The sequence below is a fragment of the Hipposideros armiger genome, unplaced genomic scaffold (genome assembly GCF_001890085.2).
Source record: "Hipposideros armiger isolate ML-2016 unplaced genomic scaffold, ASM189008v1 scaffold_692, whole genome shotgun sequence".
NCBI lineage: Eukaryota > Metazoa > Chordata > Mammalia > Chiroptera > Hipposideridae > Hipposideros > Hipposideros armiger.
This window is the reverse complement of record NW_017732042.1, coordinates 862,686-883,497: the sequence shown is the minus strand read 5'-3', so window position 1 is coordinate 883,497 and position 20,812 is coordinate 862,686. Positions and strand designations below refer to the sequence as shown.

Below are 20,812 nucleotides of genomic sequence, written 5' to 3'. Positions count from 1 at the left end.
GTGATTTAATTGTTCTGGGGTGTAGCCTAGGCATCAGATTTTGAAAAGCTCCCCTAGTAATTCTTACATACAGACAGGGTTGAAAACCACTGCCTTAGAGAATTAACTTGGACTTGGACTCAAACGCGATCCATCTGTTCAGAAATGACTTTGGAGCTAACTCTCAAGTAAAAAGGAAGTTAGAGCTTGACTAGAAAGAAAAGCCGTTTCTAAACATCTCATTTGCCCTGATGCTTTGATCTGGTTTTATGGCTTACTCCCTCTCCCACCAGTCACTGCCCTCCCTTCTGGCCAGGCTTACAATCCAAGCTTGAACGAGATGCAATTCTTTACGGACCTGGTTGGCACTCAATGGCAAGAAAGAAAAAACACACTGGAAGAGAAACAGCAGCTTTATCAAATATGCTAAATTCAATAAAAGGCATCGAGAAAAAGGCACTCACTGGTGGTATTTAGGCCAAAGGAAATAAAACCCAACGATGGCCCTATTTTCTTAGATATCATTCTTATTATCTTTGAGTATTATATGAACATTATCTTAGCTGGAAAAGATCTGAATGTACTCTCCCCTGCCATGCCACTTGTGAATTTAATTCAAAACCAAGGAAGAAATTGAAAAGAAATCCTGATACTCCTTTATGTTCAGTATAGCAGATACAACTCAGCTAGAATAAAAACTCTGATCTTACAGAGACGGGATCCAAGGGATATTAGAGACACATAACCAGCAGTATAAAGTTCACCTAAACTATGCTATGTCCAGAAAGCAAAGGGAAAGGAAAATTGCAATATATGTTTTCTAACAGCAAAACTAAAAGCTTTTTCAGCACCATTCCTCTTGACTGACAAAGATTCTAAGTGGAGTTATTATCCTTTCTGAAAATATGACGACGGTGATAGTAGAGTGATGGCATGAGTGACTAACAGGGAGATGCCAGCAAGGATGGGAGCCAATTACCCAGTGAGTGGCCTCTCCTATCCACAGTGACAAGCAGGATGGGGGTGTGTGGTGTGTGTGTGTGTTGGGGGGGCGGGGGAGCTAGAAAGTTGAACAAAATCCAGGAAAGTTGTCATGTCAACCTGAAGTAGCCATTAACCATTTCAGTTCAGTTGCTGGTATTATCTGGAGTCAGACAAGATTTATCTGTTTGATTATACTTAAAAGGTAGGGTACAAAATCAGTCCAATTAAGTCTTGTAAAAATTCAGTGGTACTGTTATCCAGTGAGCTGGTGGGAGTAAGAAGTGAAAAGGGATAGGTGTGTAAGGCACGGCTTTCATCTCAGTCTTAGGTGTCCAGATACTGTTTGAAGAGTCTCTCAGAGCTGTCCACTTCCCTTTGCTCCCAGGATTGCCTTTCTGAGACCGCTGTTTTTTCTATGAAGGAAATAATGTCAACTATAGGCTAATTAAATCAGGACACAGGAAGATGAAGGAGGTAGAGGTGTCAGTTTCAGGAAAAGGATTTCAATGGTGAAAACTGAGCAGAATTTTCCTAAACATCTCCAGCCAATACCCAAGTCTCAATTTCCTGCTAGTGGTATAGTTCCCTCAGTCCTCAGTCTAAATTACAGTAGTTGTAGCTGTTAAATGGCACTGAGAATAATACTAATATTTGCCTACTGTCGAAGAGTGGCCACTTTACCCTGAAGTAGTGCTGATGGGGCTGCATTCATGCTGAACTACACAATAATGTGTCCTTGCACTGCTAATTCAGTAATTGGATAAAAAGCACTGATTTCATGGTGACTCATTATAACTTATCGACTAAAGGGATTTCAACATGCTTACGTGAGCTCTCTGCAGCACAGCCAGGTTGAGTCAAAGTTTGAGAGCTGAATTTGCCTACAGCTCCAATTCAGTTAGATACCAAAAGGAAAACCCCTCAATTCAATGGCAATGTTACAATAGCAGCAATACACAGAGAGAGTTCAAGACTGAAGTTCTAGAAATCTGCCTAAATATTTTTATTTTAAAAAAAATCTTCTATGAAACAGTATCAGCTGAGATGGCCACTGAGCAGACAAAAAAAATAAAACATAAAAAATTTTAAAATCCCAGAAATGATCACAATGACTGATCTGGATTATAGATTAGCCCCTTTGAGGAACATCTGACCAGTCCAAAGTATACTTACAAGCTTCTAAAACTGTGGAGTTGTCTGAGTATCTCAAGACATTCTCTTAATTAGAGGTGTAGCTCTTAAGTTCAGATATTTTGTTGCTCCTGTCTAGATTACTGCCTCTTTTATGTGATGCTTTCCAGAGTGGGTTTAATTGAAGGGAGTCTAAGGAATGCTTCAGGTCATATACGTAGCTTACTGATAGTACAGTTATTCAGGAGTCAAAACAGAACGATGTAAAAATAGTGTACAATGATTCCCATCACAAACAAAACTGATACCAAAATCCTATCGCTGTCAAAAACATCAATCTGTGTTTCTCTTACTAGGGTTGTAGATTTTAGAAGGCACACACCATCTCCTAGGTGACAGTTATGACTGTCAGCCGTTGGGTTGCAAATTTTTTTTTATTTTAGCTGAGCCATCCTGCCACCTGTTGGCAGCTCAGCGGCAGCTCAGCTCGGGCCCGGCATCGAACTGCTGTTGCTCAGAGCTCAAACTCTTGAGTGAGCTCTTAACCAACTGAGCCACTCGGCCGGCCCTTGCAAATTTTAATTTGATGTTGAAAAAGCTATTCAGAAAAGCATCGTAAATGATAACTAATCAAATTGGTGAAAAGAATCTGTAACCATGCAAAAGCCATTAAATTGATGCCCGAGAACAGATTTAATGTGGGATAGCATAAATGAATTTATATCATACAGAACCATCAGAACACTCCTTAACTTGAAGGAAAAATGGCTTTTATCAGCAAAGTAGGGGCTATTAACAGATTACCTCCTGAGGTGGGACAGAGAACAGAATGTGACAATAAGTCCTTAGTCCTTAGAATGGCCACGACCAGCGTCTCAGGTCAGACAGAATGCAATGCTGAGTACAGTAAAAATCTCCAAGAGAAGCTCTGCATCCTGTCTCATTTTCCTCTGTAGTATTTACTACCTAACTACATACTTGTTTGTTATCTGTCTCCCCCCACTAGAATGTAAGCTTGTAAGGACTTGTCACAACTATATTCCCAGTATATAGAATAGAGCCTGACAGAGAATATTTGTTGTGTGAATAAGTGTTCTACTACCAATATAAGCAGGGCTACTGGCAATATTATTTCTTGGGGAGACAATTTTGAAATGAATCATTTTACTGCAGGAAATTTTACTGCAGAAAAAAATGGTCAGAAGGCTGAAAAAACAGTTTCATCTACTGGTCTAGAGTACCATATCTGCATTAACTTTTCCAAACACATACAAATAGAACCAATTTGGGGGAAAAGAAGAACCACCACCCACCCCCAGGCCAAAGCCCTTTCTAGGGAGGAATGTACTGTATTGCTGAGTGGTTTTGATAGCCAGTTTTCAGTGAAAGAACGCCCTGCACATCATTTATTTGCCCTGAAAGTACTAGTGCTTTATATCACAACTCACTTGACAAATAGACAGAACATGTGATTTCATGGCTCTACTTAAAAGAGGGTAAGACGAACAATCTTGTTCCTCTTGCTGCAAGATGTATGTATGAACTTATCCAGTCCCTCTTTTCACAGATACACTTCTATAGTCTTTCTCAAACTTTTATGTGCCACCTAGTGGCATGCCAGCCCACACTCATACACCCAAGGAACCTGAGAGGTAAGGCATGGAGCCTTGTGTTGTATCTTAAATATTCATGCCATTTTGTATTCAAAGACTTAACACATCAGTGTTTAGTCTGTGTTTACATTATTACCATTAAGACTGACACTGTAAGACAATGGGACAAGTTTATTCTGCAGTTTCAAATGCACCCAGCACTCTGCTGTGTACCCCAGATATTCTGTACTCCAGAGTTTGAGAAGGACCAAAGTGAAGTGAGACTAGACTCTATTCTAAAAGATGAAAATAACAAACAAACTGGAGGAATCACAGAATAGTGGAAAGAATATAAACTTTGAAGTTGTGAAAAAGTCCTGGGTTCAAATCCCAACTCTTGAGACTTACTTGCTATGCAACCTTCAGTTTTCTGCAAAATGAGGCTCAATCACTTTGCAGGGTGATTTTGAGGATCAGAAATCATAAAAGTTATAGCACAGGACTGGCACAAACGAGGCATTCAATAATTGACCATTATTCCCATGACTGCTAGAAGCCAGCCTTGACTACATCTATGCATTGATAAAAAAATAAAAAAGGTTACAGAAGTCACATTGAAGAATTTACCAGGCAAACGTGGGCCACAATTTACAAAGATAGCTCCACAACACCACCAACTCTATAAAATGTAAGCTCTTAAATCACTGCTAATCTATTCCAGAGGAAGAAATATAAAAATGCCAAACTAGTATGTAGAATGGTTCCCCCACAGGCTAAAAAAAAAACAACCTCAAAACTGTTACTAAAATAGTTCATGACTTAAAATATCTGAAAGGTAAAAACCTGTAAGAAACAAAGGGGGAGGCTTTGTAACATGCAGTGGAGTCAGGACAAGGCAGTTTCTCCTCAATTCCGCTCCATTCCAGCTGGGCACACGGAGAGTACGTTCCTCTGGCAGGAAATCCTTTGTCAGCACAGAGAAAGGGCACTCTGGATAATGCTTCCTTCCCATTTGGATGCACAATAGCACCATTAATCTAAATAGAATAATACACAGCACCTTGGATGAACAAAAGGCTATAATTTAGCCAAGGCCTCTGCTGACAGCCTGAAAATAAAGGCAACAAATAGTCAAGGTTCAATGATTAGTTTAGTGATCTTCACAGATGTCAGACTCATTAGCACACTGTGTATCCTTATAACATGCATGCAGGAGTTGAGTTATGGACATGGGCATCGGGTCACCTCCCACATTACAAACCAGAAGGATGTGCACTGTGAGAAAAGTCACGCTACCCAGAATAGGCAGTTTCTTAGATTCAGTATCAGAAGTCAAAAGATACAGATATAGCCTCTAACACAAAGAAACAAAAAAACCCAAATAACCTTTGCAAGCCTACATCTAAATAGTACACTATCACGCTTTACATGTAGAACAGATGTAAGTTCCATTACCTGAATTCATTCTACAACAAGGCGACAGTTAAGTTCATACTAAAAAGGAGGAAACTATCTGTAGACTTCAAGCAAAAGAGAATACAGTAGTCACCCCTTATCTGAAGGAGATACATTCCAAGATCTCCAGTGTCTGCCTGAACCCACAGAGTGAACTATACACACACACACACACACACACACACACACACACACACACACGTGTATATATGTATGTATTGTGTGTGTGTATATAAAATACGTTATATATGTACATATATATACTATGTTTTTTCCTATACATACATACATACATACCTATGGTAAAGTTTAATTTATAAATTAGGCATTGTAAGAGATTAACAACAATTACTACTAATAAAATAGAACAGTTATAACAATATACTGTAATAAGTTATATGAATGTGGTGTCTGTTTCTCTCTCTCCCTCCCCTCCCCACTTCTCTCTGATAACAAGATGGCCACTAAGTGACTCGCGGTGGGCAGTGTGGATGTGCTGGTCAAGGGATAACTCACATCCCAGGCACAAGATCCCACCACGCTACTTAGAACTGTGCACAATCGGAAACTTACGAACTGTTTATTTCGGTAATTTTCCATTTAATATTTTTGGATCGCACTGACCACAGGTAAATAAGACTGTTGGGAAGTAAAACTATGTGTGTTGGGGGGACTACTGTTTCCTGAATAAAGATTCTAGAAAAATTCAATTCACTAAATCTCAAAATTTCACAAGTACAATAATGAAAGAAGGTGAAAACAAGATTTAATGCGTGGATCACCAGGATATGAAAAGAGAAGAATAGCATATCTTCTAGTGAAGTTCAGTTTTTAGACACAGGAATAGAAAATGGGTAGACAATCCAAAAAACAAAACAATTTTCAGTCTCTAATTATGGAAAATGAGCAAGGGTAAAAAGGACCCTGGGACTGGGCAACTAACCCAATTTGGTCATATTCGACTCTGATAGGTTGGATCGCCTAACAGCAAATGACAATGCAAAAATGTCCTGGGGAGAAGAACAAAGGTAAAGCCAGAGAGGTCTAATTTTGTAGGAGGTCCAAAGAGGCTCACCAGAATATAATTCTTTTGTGGAAATTACTGTCTTAGCTTAGAGATCAATTTTTAATATCTCTACCCAACTCCATTTGTAATTTCATTTGGCTCAATGTTCTCAACCTGGGCTGCAAAATTAAAATAACCTGGGTATCTTTTTAAAAATACCAATGTTTAGGTCCTGTCTCCCAGAAAGTCTGTTTAATTGCTCTACAGTTGGGCCCCAATACTGATAGTATTCTTTAAAATATGGGACTGGTTATGCAGCTAGAGTTGCAAACTACAAAGCTTGAAATGAAAGGTTAGTAACGGCTGTTTCATTAGCAGCACATCCCTGACCTCTATAGGTAAGGTTCTGTTAGAAACCAAAGATAAAAGCAGTAACCACAGTCTAGAAGCCTTGTTGATATAACACTGAGCTAACCCGAGCGCCGCTTGCCAGGCAACCACATAACTCCAATCCTGCCCATATTTTAAATGGGGGTCTAGGTCAAATTCTAGCACTCCTAGCAGCATTATTCTTCCTAGAGAATACAAGAAAGACCTTTAACAAAATAATTGCATGAGTTTCTTGCCCTCAATTAATCTGGGGGCAGAAGCGGATCTCTCTTTCTAGGCATGTGTTTGCTACTGAAATCAAGAGAAAAAGGCATCTATCTGGGTTTACCAACAGCTATAGTTTAAACACCAAACTGAAGTGGTTCACAGATATTTATGTCTTTACTATGCAAAATGTGGTCCACCGACCTGGGGGCTTGTTAGAAATGCAAACTCCTAGGTCTCACCCCAGACCAATTAAATTAGAATTTGTGCTGTATGGGAACTCCAGGAGACTCAGATGCACATTATAGTTTGAGAAGCACTGCTGTGAGGCAGAATTCATTCAATAAACGGCACTATTGATACAGATTAAGTGAAAACTTTGAGAGTTATTTTCCTCTTTAAATTAGATCATTTGCACACGAACAATAAAAGACTTTTAAATGGTACAGTCTACTGCTGCCTTAGAAATTCATCTTCCACACGGCCAGATTTAGGCATTCCTTGTAATGTTGTCCTAAAAGGAATGAATCTTGGTTCTGAGTGTATATACATTTAACCATGTTCAGATCCAGAGCAAAAGAAGGGCTTTTACTCCTTCTTATTTTGATTTCTAGGATACACTTATATCCCAGAATACGTTGAAGAAAACTGCATGTAAACACTTTCTGGGACTGTAACACGGAGTATAACATTTTAAATACAAAGTCAGAAAAAGCTAATATTTAGAGTTCATAGGGCCTACGTACAAAGGCTGTATAATAAAATCCAATCTATTCTTCACCCCCCAAAAGAATACCCTTTACCAAAAAAGAAATAGAAAAAAGGCCAATATGTGCCTCTGGCTACTACAATCTAAGGAAGTTCTAACAGTTTTTCTATCTGAAGTAATACATGTCGGAATTCTAACAGATGACTGAATAGCTATGCAAAATAAGGAGAAAACTCGTTGATTTTAGGGGCTAGCAAGAGCAAATACAAAGCCAAACAGAAATCACCCGTATCTTTCCTTCCATGCTAAGGTGGGTCAAGAAACAAGAATCGAGTCCTGGGCCAAGCAGCAGCAAAGCACAGGGCCTCTTTCTCCCCTCCATCCTTCAAAGCTAATTTGTCATTCTTAGGTTCAATGAGCCATCAGGGAAATTAATAAGTAGGGTTGTTAAGGCATAAACCTCAAGAGAATGTAACATTTAACTGTGGTTGATGTGTCAACAGAATGGGAAAAGCTATTTCAATGTTTATAAGGGATTTCTGGAAGTCTCCATGAATATCGAAATATTTCAACATTCATGTGTCAGTCTCCTGAGTCTATAAGGAGGCTATACAGCAATGCAGAATGATCATATGAAGAAGCTACTATTCTTATACAATCATTCCTCTCCATTCATTAAAAATATGAATATGAAAAGTAAATGCTTATATTCCCAAGAAACACAATAGGAGTGCTCATTTCTGTCACTAAAAGCTGGAGTCCAGAGCTTGGTCAGTGTAGACTCTGAAAGCAGTGACTTTCCTTTAGCAAAATGCACAACCCACAGAGATATGACCATAATGCTATTTCCTCACGCTCTGCCAGCCAATAAGTATATGTACTATAGTGGCTGGCCTAAATCCAAGAGAGAAGAATACTGCTTATGAAATAGAAATTAAAATGCTGGTGTATGTAACAGAAAACATGGTTGTTTTGTTTACATAATTCTGAGAACATGTATTTTTGCATCTATGGCATCTGTCTTCCAATTTGATGTAGGAAAATAAATCAATTTGTTGGGCATCTCTATAGTCATCAGGCTGACAAAAATCTTATTTACAAGTGTCTGGCTAAAAGCCCATCTAATCTCATCACAGTTAAGTACCCAGTTTGGGAGCCATGTGATGAGACCTGTTATCTTCCTGGCCTTCTCTACACAGGTGGAAGGTCATCCTTAACACTTCTCATTTATCTTGTACAGCAACAAAAACTAATTTTGGTTCCTACTGGTGGCACATATTCACAGATACTCTTGACTCTGGAGCCTTTTAATATTAGAATCCTGGAAGCTAATTAAATTGGAAGTATGACAGGGTGGCAGGGGGTGGGGGTCAGGGAAAGGAGGGGAAAAAAGAAACCAGTCAAGCGGTACTTCCAAACGGTAATAAAGGTACTTTTTTTGTAGTTGTTTTTTTTTTTTTTAAAGTGGCTGCCTTTTGGCATTAGGGCATAAACCAATAAAATCTTAAAAAGGCAAAGCTTTGAAAGCCTCAAAATAGGATATTCTCTATGAGGTCACTTAAATGCTATTCAGGTCAAAGGGGAATTACAGGGGCTCTCCAGAGTTAAAAACAGGAGCAATAATAAGCTCTGGAAAGGACACTAAACATTAAGATTGCTGAACAATAAGTTGATTAAACATCAGAAGTTCTATTTAGAGGCAGGACAATAAAATAATCCTGTGCACTTGCAGACATACCCCATGCCACTGATGGACAGTACAATCCTCTAAAGACAAATAATTCTGTCCTTTATCAAAGGACATTGCTCTGCTTAACAAGGAAAGGTCTAATTCTAAAAAGCTGAATAATTTGAAGTTCTTTAGCATATCAAGAATTAAAAATAACCAAAAGAAAGAAGGAAGAAAGATGCTTACCAGACTATCTAGTCCTCCTCCCAAGAGATCCACCGCTCCCACCTGCATGGAGGATACCTGTGGCACGTTGACTGGGGGACCAAGGTCAAGGTTTAAAAGGTCCCCCAGAAGGTCACCTTGAGAGGGAATAACCTGAGGCTGTTCCAGGTTGGTGGCAGTGGTGGTGCCAACAGGGCTGTCACCCGCGTCAGTGCTGTAGACACACACACACAAAGAAGGAAAAAGAGAAAAGTCAGTTTCATCTGGAACATAATAGCAGGACAACAGGTGAACGTCAGATATGTAAAACCCAGGAGAAAAAAACCCGTATTTTATAATCATTTGTTGACCAACATGAAGAGATGATAGCAATTCTTGGTTTTATCAAAATATAGTTGCTAAAATGAAACTAAATGTACACTATATAACTTCATCAGTCAGTCAATTTTAATTGAGCACCTATACTCGATGAAGGAACACCATAATGAGAACTCTGGGGAAATATTAAAATAAATAAATATATACATATATACCCACATAGACACACACACACACACACACACACACACACACACATATTTCTTTTCTGTCCTCAAGTAACTTACACAACAACAAAAATCAGCATTTACAAAATGACTGAAAAGCACATTCACTGTGTAATAGCAGAAACGAGCATTGTGTGAGTATCTGAATATTAACAGGATACAGATGAGAAACAAAACAAAACAAAACCAGGTGGGGCTGATTCTATAGGCTTCTGAGGATGGTTTTGTGACTAGATTTTGAAGAACAGCATAGTTGTGGGAAACTACCGAGGAGAGAACTTCCAAAAGGGAAGGGATGGTTTGTGCAAAGGCACAGGAATGAACAATTGACTTTAGGAGGGTGAAAAAATTGTATTGGTAGGAGCAGAGATTTGGATTGGGAAGATTTGGGAAAATACAATGAATTCCAGCAATCATTCAATTATACAAAGAATTCCTACAAAGAAAAAGACAACTCATTAAAAAATAAGGAAAAGATCAGGCATGTCACAAAACAGGATATACCAGCAGTCTATAAAAATGAAGAGGTACTTCATTTTTACTCATCAGGAAAATGAAAATTACAACTTTAACCAGGTACCACTACACACCCACCAGAATGGCTAAAATTTAAATAACTGACAATACCAAGTGCTGCTGAGGATGTGAATCACCTAGAACTCTTATATATACATTGTTGGAAGGAGTGTACATTGGTACAATCGCTTAAGGAAACCGGCAGTGTCTCCTACAGCTAAATATACATCTATTCTGTAACCCAGCAATTCCACTCCTAAGTGTATACCTAAGAGAAATGAGTACTGGTATATAAGTCTACCAAAAGACATAAAATAATATTCATAGCAGCTTTACCCATAGGAGCCCCAAACTGGAAATAACCTAAAGGTACACCAACAGGAGAAGATATAAATAAATTGTGGCATATTCGGGCATTGGGATCCTATATACCAATAAACAGGAACAGACAACTAATAACACAACATAGATTAGTCTCACAAACATTATGTTGCATGAAAGAAGCCAGACACAGAAAAGTAAATGCTGTATAGTTCCATTTATATGATGTTCAAGAATATGTAAAACCAATCTATAGTGATAGAAGTCAAAACAGTGGTTATCTCTGGAGGGCAAGAGGAATTTTCTAGAGTTCTGGAAATATCCTTTATCTGATCAGGTCGGTGGTTATGTGAGTGTATACATATGTAAAAATCTATTGAGTTATACACTAAAGATTGGTGCATTAATACTAAGATTACTATAAATAAATATCAATTTAAAAAGTCAGGGGAAAAAAATCCCACAAAGAAAATTCCAGGATCAGCTGGCTTCACTGTGAACTCAAACATTAAAAAAAGAAAGAAAGAAAGAAAAACCAATCTTAGATAAATTTGAAAGAGAATAGAGAATGGCAATTGAGAAAATCTGAAAGTAGTTCAGATAGTTTACTGAATTTTAAGGAATTATTAATTGTTACTAAGGAATTATTAAAATCTAATTTTATTAGGCATGATAATACTTTGAGACTTTTTAAAGTCCTTATCTAATTACAGATATCCTTTAAAGTATTTGTGTGTGAAATGACATGAGGTCTGGGATATAAAATATTCCAGCTATCCCCCCCCCGCCCCCCTCCCCAAATGTGGTGGAGGGTAAAGATTGGCAAAACAATGATAACTGTGGAACCTGAGTGATGAGTATACGCGAGTTTGTTATACCATTCTATCTTGCAAGTTTTCTAAGATTTGTATAATAAAAACGTTTTAAAAATATATATTGTAAGAATTCCATTAATAAACAAATGTTTTCTTAAAAAAAAAAACCTAGGCAGGGCCGGCCGAGTGGTGCGATGGTTAAGAACTGGCTTGGGATGCCAGAGGGCCCCGGTTCAGATCCCACATATGAGGGCCAGTGACACTGCCCTCTACAGCTAAGATGCTGAACAACAGTTCAACCTGGAGCTGGGCTGCCATGAGTCGCCGGCGACGGCACAGGCTGCAGCCCCTACTGCAGTGGGTTGCCATGGGCTACCATGTGTAGCCAGCAGCCAGCGTGAGCGGCCAGCAGCCAAAGTGAGCGGCCGTCCAGAAGCCGGCGACTGATCTGCTTCGTCCGGGAAGAGCGCAATGATGGTGCCAACTTGGGCCAGTGAAGCGACGTCCTCCACAACTAGATTGAAGAACAAAACGACAGCAACTTGTCTGTTCCCCTTCCCCCAATTCCCCAGCACTGTTCCCATCCCCCCAATTCCCCAATAAAAATCTTAAAAAAAAAAAACCTAGGCAGGTTTTGACAGTACTTGAAAATAGAGGACAAAGAATAATGAAGAATCAAATTTAGAGAATAAACAAAAACTAAGAAGCAAATGACCAATGTCGCTCCTTATAAAGGAATCTGGAGGAATTATGGGGAAAATAATATGCCGTTTACAATTCTGTTAAGTTTCAAGTAAGAAAAACAAGTAGAGAAGTTCAACAGACAGCTAAAGACAAGGGACTGGCAAGCAGAGTTAGAAAAATAAACTTGGGAAGAAATTCATAAAGCATCTCAGGTGAAATCAGCAGAGTTAACACAGGTGGGTAGTAAGAGCAGGGGATCAAGAATAAGAAGAATAAGATCAAATGTTAGCTCCACTAATTAACTAGTTGTACCATCTTGGGCAAGTGGCAATTTCTGAGACAAAGTTTCTTCATCCATAAAATGGTAACAATATCACCAAAACACAGGGTTCTTTTTTAGAACCTTAGGGAGGATCAAATGAAAACATGCTGTGAACTGTAAAGCCTGGTAATGGAAGCTGTGTTTAGTAGACAAGTTCCCTAAGGGAATACACAGAGAACCACAGAAGAGAAGGTTCAATCCAAAGAAATTCAAAACACTAATTCAAAAGACATATGGACCCCTATGTTCACTGCAGCGCTACTTACAATAGCCAAAATATGGAAGCAACCTAAGCGCCCATCAATAGAAATAAAGATGTGGTACATATATACGCAATGGAATATTACTCCACCATCAAAACAATGATATTTTACCTTTATGACAACATGGACGGACCTAGCGGGTATTATGCTAAGTGAAATAAGTCACACAGAGACACAAATACTATATAATCTCACTTATATGTGGAATCTAAAGAACAAAATCAATGAACAAACAAAACAGAAACAGGCTCATAGGTTCAGAGAGCTGACGGTCACCAGATGAGAAGGGGATCGGGAGGCTGGGTCAAAAAGGGGAAGGGATTAAGAGGTACAAATTGATAGATACAAAATAGTCATGGGGATGTACAGTACAGCATAGGGAATATCGTCAGTAATATTGTAGTAACTATGTATTGTGCCAGGGTGATCACTTTGTAAATTATGTCTAACCACTATGCTGTACACCTAACACTAAAGTAATTAATACTGAATATAAATTGTAATTGGAAAAAAAAAAAGCATCACTTGTAACCAAAAAAAAAGAGAGAGAAGGTTCAGAATGAGCCTGTGATACAATCAAGATTGATGACTGGAGAAGAGAATGAACACAGAACTGCAAAGATTAAAGAGAGAAAAACAACTTAGGAGAAAAAGTGTCAAGAAAGCCAAGATGTAAAGTGTTTAAGTTGGGGTGGGGGTGCAAATATAGCCAAAACTTAATGAAGTCAAAAGGGGAAGCAATTTTATATACACCTGGCAAAGAAAATACATGAAATGTCCATAAATGGTATTTCTTTGCATATGAAATTCTATCATCTTATAACGTGTGCCATTTAGTAAATGTGGATTTACCAGTACCTCTAAATAGAAGGCAGAATAGGTAACAATGCACATATTTTCCTTCACTATAACAGAAAAGGAAGAGTATTATGAGACGATAAAGTGTGTTAGGTGAGAAGAAGTACATGGTTCTATAGACTCTACAAGTTAAGAACATCATTAAGTAAATCATTATGTATTCTTTCTAAATGGAAAATACAAGAACATGAAAATGTTTCCCATTGTGAACTACAAAATTGTCACCAAAGCAATATTTTTAAAAGGAGAGATTTTTCTAAATTAGACAACTATTTACCATCTCACCCCCACAGATACGCTGACAACTATAGAATGTAATACCAAACTAAAAAGCACTTTTCCCTTTCCCAAGTAATTAAAAAGACCTAGTAAACCAAACATTTTTAAACCTCTAGAAGAGGCAGAATAAAGTTTTACCGTGTTGCTGTATTTCATGTCAGAAGTATATTACTTAACCTCACGCTGCAGAAGAGAGCTAGGCAATGTCAGTACTACTACGGACATGCCGTTTGCAGCAATATATCACCCCTATTGATTTCAAAAGAAAATTTATCTCTGCATTTGTGCTTCCTTTAAAAACATACAACAAGCACAAACATAGACAAAGAGGAGGTTATTCAAAAAGGAACTACATAATGAATTGTGAAGGTAACAAATTTAAGGCTACTAATCAGATAAGACCTTATGTAAGAGACTGTTCCTTTTTATAGTTTAAATATTGATTCTTTTCTTGTGTTCTACAATAGAAAGGGTTGTTTTTGTTTCTTGATTTGTTTCACTTTCCCTCTCCCATTTGAGAGTCAAAAGTTATCAGGGGAAAGGTAATTTAAATGGCATATAAATATGGTTACAGAAGCAAGTTACAACCGAAAATCTGCATCTATTATCAAAACTTGCAGCACAGACTGGGAGATGTACTTAGAAGTCAAGTGGTTATATCTAGAGAATGTTAAATATTACAAGGCCTAATCCTTATGCAGCCACAGTCTCCTTTGAGCGAAAATCATAGCACCTGCCCTAAAACCAAAGATTCAATTCAATTAAAGGCTAATGAAATTAAAAATCATTTTCTTGGGTGCTACCCTTTCCTTTTTATCTGTTTAAATAGAGCCCAAAATGTTGACTACACTAATTTGTAAAGCAATAATTCCTCCACTCTGGCTACTCATGGACCACATAAACAGCAATATATATGAGACAATGGTACAAGACACTCACTAATGGAAATGCAATTACTCTAACCACTCTGGGATCAAATTCTACTTAGATTTAAGGTTTATTATGATTAATGAAGGAGATTCTCAAATGATTACAAGATACCCATTATAAGAGCTTATGAGAGTACTGTTTCTCCCAAACTAAAGTTTTAAGATAGCTAAAAAGCAATAGTTCCATGTTACCTGACAGCCTGTTCATAATAAAATTTCTTACTGAGATAATCAATTTAATTTGGTAAAAAAAGATACAGGTGATTGAAAGTTTTAAACTATGTCACACAGAATCTAGGCTGTTAATAGCTTTATAGCTTTTCTCTCCCAATATCCGTAAGCTTCAACCAAAGTGACAGTAAAGGATAAAGATAGTCCTAACTTACTGGAGACTTAAGCAACTTTTAAACCTATCAATTTAGAAGATCTTCCCCACAACTTTCTAAACATAATCGTATGTACTCTCAGATTAGAACAAAGGGGCCTTTCACACATTGTGTGTGGTCACTGGTATTCAGACGGAGCCTCTAAGGGCAGTATAGTAGGTTTGCTAAATGCACAGCAAGTTGTTTTCTAGGTATAAAAGCATGAGGAAGACCAACTCTAAGCAAAGAGTCACTTCTCACTCAAACCTAGTTCACCGGCTTACCTCCCATGGTGTATTGGCAAGTGTTTGCGATGGATGCCATGACTTCCTTCCACAAAAGCACTGGGAGGCTTGTGGTACACAGAGGCCAAAGAACCAATGTGGCAGATTAATTCATCCAGCAGAGTTGGCTCAATAAGATCTGTCTCCTCAGAGATGAGTGGCTTCTCAGACAAGACTACCTCTTTGGCTGTGACAGGGTCCGTGGAGAGAAGGCGCCAATAAATGTAGCCCCGGTCTCGAAGGTCAGGATTATCAGAATCCTAATGGCAAAGGCAAGAAGGTTTAAATAAAACTTTTCTCCATACAGAAACCCAAACTGCTGGATTTGTCACCAAGGCAATGCTATAGTGATTTATGCAGGGTGACTGTTACGACTGAATTTAGACTCAATATAGTTTTACTATAGTCATAATTCTATAATCTCTAATGTTTCAAAGAATTTAAACATAAATTGAAAAGGGTTAGTCCTAAAACTCAAATTCAAAGGGGAGTTGGGAAAAGGAAATAAAGGTTAATCCAGTAAAAATTAACAGCTTGAGATGGCTTTGGGACATAAAAATGTTTTTTTAACTACTATAAATATTAGCAGGGTTATTCATGAAATGTATCTTACATATATTTCACCCATACCTTCTTTCTTCATTTAAATGTTTACTAAGTATCTCCTATGGAGACACGAGCTAGGAGAGAGATAACAACCAACAGTGCCTCACAGTGTATTAATCATTACAATATAGTATGAGATGCTATTATTTAAATAATAAAAAAGCTGTTAAAGAGGACATAACTAAGTGCTTCCAAAAGGGGAAACACTTGAATTTAGTGGTCTTGTTTTTCTGTGGTAGTTTTAAAATAGGTTTTATACGCTCATGGCTAAAAAAATTTATTATCAATGCCACATTACAATTTACAAGTGTGTGATATAAAAATAAGTCTACCCCAATCACCTAACCCTACCCCACCTTAACTCCCCATCCCCCAAATAGCCACGTTAACAGTGTGGTATTTATCTTTCAAGACAGCTCCCATACATACACGTATTTATTTCCCAGTTTTATATTATATAAACTGCTCTGCAAGTTGGCTTTCCATGTTGGTACACACAGTTGCAGTTTTCCACTGTATATGCAACATTGCATCATTATTTACTAGTGCCCTAGTAATGGACATTTAGATTGTACTCCCTCCCTCCATCCATCCATTTACCTATCTATCAATTTATGTTTGTGATCATTACAAACTGGTAATAAATATCCTGGTAGCTACCTCAGAGTAAGTCTACATAGTGGCATTTATTTATGCACAAGCTGTTCCAGTGGTATCATGTCATTAAAGGCAACAGTAAGTCACTGTTTCAATTTCTGTATTTAAAACACACACACAAAAATATTTTCTTTAAACTAGGCCAGTTTGAGGGCTTTCACATAAATTTATCAGTAAACAGATGAACTGGTTCATGATTTAGCCACTTGAGGCACGTATCATTCAGCTCAATACCAGCAATGACCCCCATGGTTTTGGCTACATTGTTTTACATGATTTTTCTTAGTTACATATTGTTTTAATTTGCACTCATAATGGATCAAAGGTTAAAGGCAAAAGCAAAAAACAAAAAAGAATACTCATACAGAAAATTAACAAAGTATAAAAATGGTAACTTTTACCTCAAGATAATCTTTATCACATTCATAGGTTGCATTATTCTAATAGAAATGCATATATGAATATGCAGTATATATCGTATTAAAATGCTTATAGTATTTGGTAAGTCAGGTAAAAAAAGGAAGCCGTGATAACACCCAATTCAGATGAATCTGTTTTGTTTTGCGGAGGGGGGGTATAAATTGCTCCTGAAAAGTGATTACAAATAGCAGCCTAAAACCTCCTCACTTAAATTTTCATTTGGAAACAAAGTTTGAACATTATAAAATATAAACAAGTTGACTTTTTAAAAAAGAGCCAAATACAAGTTTCCAAAATATCAGGTTAGGAAAGCAATCCTCACACCAGTTTTTGTTGATACAGAAATTAAGAGTTAAATTTTAATCTATATATTCAGTCCATAAAGCACGTCATTTAAAATTCATAACTAGTTATGCTTTTTATTATATAATTAAAATAAACACTGCACATCACTTAACTGGGAAAATTTGGTTTGTCTTTATAGATTAGTAATATTGTTTAAAGTTTGAATGTGAATTTTACATTACAGTTTACATTTACTTCAAATTTTCTCACCTATCACGCACATATTTAACCAAATAGCCAAAAAAAAAAATCCTCTGGGGATTTTATACACTATCAAATTATATACTTCTACGAAAAAAAGTTTTTGAGTCCCTCACAAATTCAAAACACTGCAATAGGGCAAACTGCTGGAGACAGAAATCACTGGATCAAAGAGTATACGCACTATAAATCTTAACAGACACAGACTTTAAAAATGTAGTCCTATGAGAAATGACTGTAAATTTTCCAAGACTGAAAGTCAAGAGTAGGCAAGGATCTCCACTGGTACAAGTGGCTGTTCTGAGGGCTGAATCGTTAGGCCTGCTGTAATAAGCTGGCTGTCAGTGCCTTACTATCATACGGAGGCCACAATACATCAGGCCCAGCCAAGTCTTGTGACAAGGAAACAGAATCTTTTCATGATTTTAATGTGCCACTATATGCTTGGTGGCTCAGAAAATTTGGTTTTGGATATCCTGTACTGCCAGCCTCTTAGGCCCTCATCAGGATCTCAAAAAGTCTACTTCTAAAAATCTGAGAGCTTCAAAAACAATTCTTATCAGTAAGCTCTAAAACAGTAATTCTTATTTATAATGTGCACCAACCTTTTAACACACCAGGAAAGCCATCGAAAGTGTAGATTTCAGTGCCAAATCACAGAGATTCTGATTATGTCAGAAGTGGAGCTGAGGAATTTGTATTTTTAATAAGACATAATTTTGATGATGGTGGTCTCTAATTCATACATAGAAAAACTTAAGATGAAGACTTCTCTATCATGTACTACACAAAGAGTAATCACTAAAGTCTGGACACTTCTGTGCATATTCTTTGCTCATTCCTCTGTAACTATCAACGCAAAAAAGACAAATCTTTGAAATAAAGCCACGATTCAAGGGCTGGTTTTCTCGTCCCCTAACTAATATTTCTAATTATACCACCGTTTTATTTAAAAATTAGAAACAAAGATTTCACACATACTTCACTGAATTGTCAGCACAGGTAAAGGATAGCATCAATTAACTCTACTGTAGAGATAGAACAACAGTATGAAAAAAACTTGCTCAGTTGTGTCCTGAATCAGTGGACATAGCAGAAACAGAGTCCCACCACCCAATTCAAATTAGCACAGTTTAAATCACACTGCCTTTGACTTAAATTGGTACTTACTGGTCATAAATATTAGGTTCTTATTTCACAAACTTAAGAATAACTATCTCAACTTCCAGTGGAAAAGACTCACATAAATGTGCTTGTTCCTTAACGCAAACTACTCAGATCTCATTAATTGGATCAAAAAGGCAAACCCAAAGAAACTGCTTGATAATATTTATAGCCAAATATGAAATAATCATCCACAATGATCTTAAAACTAAGTTCATTTATGTGTACTGGCTTATGCACGACAATGCTTCTGGCAGGGAACTCAGGCAATGGGTATTCTCATTCTTAACCTTCAGACTAGAGAAGCATCACAGCAGATAAGGGCAAGGATCCTGGTGCCAGGACACCTGGATTTGAGTCCTATCTCCGCTCCATACCAACTGGGCCTTCTGTCTCAGTTTCCTGATCTATAAAATAGAATATTAGCAGTAACAACCCTTATTGTGATTAAGTTAACATGTAAAGTGCTTACTTAGAATGCCTGATACAAGTCATCACTATACAAATGATTGTTATTAAAATTCTATGGTAGTCCTTGTACAGAAGTCTAGAATCTGGAATGTCTGATGGTTTATTTATACCCTGCCCTGTTTTAGAAAGGAATTTAGCAAAGCTTACAAAAATCCATCTAAGGCTAGAGAGCATAAATTAGAAACAGAAGCAGAAAAATGCATGCCACAATGACCTATACCATTTTCTACAGGAGATCCTTAAATTTGATTCTATGAAAAAGAAATTTAGTTAGGCAAGCCATGCAGAGGGGGCAGTTAACTGCACACCAATGCACAGGAGAATCCCAAACTGGTTATGAGTTTGTTTGATGGAGCCTCATAAAGAAGAAAACATATAATGAAATAAACAATGACTTTGACAACAGATCCAAATAGTATAGTTTCTCATGACAACCCTTACCACAGGATGATGGTATCAGTATAACTGAGTAAAAGCATTTCTGTGAACAGTCAAATACAATGCAATTTAGATATCCAGCTCCACTAATGTGGCTTGATTCAGTGAATTTCAACTATCTATAAGAACAGAGAGTCCTTGTATCCTTTAAGCAATCCTCCCTAAACACTTTATCTCAGGCAAATTTGGACAGACACTGGGAGAGATAGTATGATTGAGTCTGAACTCTGACAACAATACAAAATAGAGCTTCTGCTATGCTGCCTATTAAATACAGACCATAGGCTTTAATAGCCAATGGAGATGGAGACAGGGGTGAGAACTTGTGAACACAATGGAACTTACCAGGACATTTGCTTGATTATAAGACGATCCGTTCCCTATCTATTTAAAGATGAGCAGAGAGAGGGGAGGAGCAAGGCCAAAATTCTCTTTAGAAAATTGTTTTGAATCCATCTCAACAGAGGCACAAATAGGTGATCAAGGGTCTAGACTAGGAAGTCTAGAAAACTCAGTTCAATACAGATAATATTAAATAACCATTGCCTTGATGGTATGGACATTGCTTTATTTCAGGCAAAGGAAGATGTTTAAAAGGGAAGTTTTTTGTTTTTTTGTTTTTTTTTTTAGCTGAGCCATCCTGCTACCTGTTGGCAGTTCAGCAGCTGCTCAGCTCGGGCCGGGACTCGAACTGCTGTTGCTCAGAGCTCAAACTCTTGAGCAAGTTCTTAACCAACTGAGCCATTCAGCTGGCCCTAAAAGGGAAGTTTTTAAAAAGTACTGCAAAGAGCTCTTACAAATAAATTTTAAAAGATGTAAAATTAATAACAGGAAAGATGACAGCTCAAAACTAGGCAAAGTACTGCAAAAGGGTTTCAAGTTTTGATAATATACCACAATAAAGAGGTGAAAACAATGGAAAATTGAATCTCTGAATCTGATTCCATGTGTAGACATACATCTTCACTCTCGACAGCTTGCTAAA

The 20,812-nt window shown here is 37.5% G+C and overlaps 1 protein-coding gene across 4 annotated transcripts in view; it reads right to left on the bottom strand.

The window, feature by feature from the left end:
- The window catches only part of AP2B1 (adaptor related protein complex 2 subunit beta 1), a 111,976-nt gene that overhangs the window by 44,055 nt on the left and 47,109 nt on the right, over positions 1-20,812 (bottom strand). For all 4 annotated transcript variants that reach the window (XM_019626853.1, XM_019626857.1, XM_019626854.1 and 1 more), the window contains exons 13-14: positions 15,526-15,785; positions 9,366-9,558 (exon numbers count right to left, since the gene is read on the bottom strand). In XM_019626853.1, the coding sequence (XP_019482398.1) occupies positions 9,366-9,558; positions 15,526-15,785 (453 nt within the window). The remainder of the gene's footprint in view (positions 1-9,365; positions 9,559-15,525; positions 15,786-20,812) is intronic.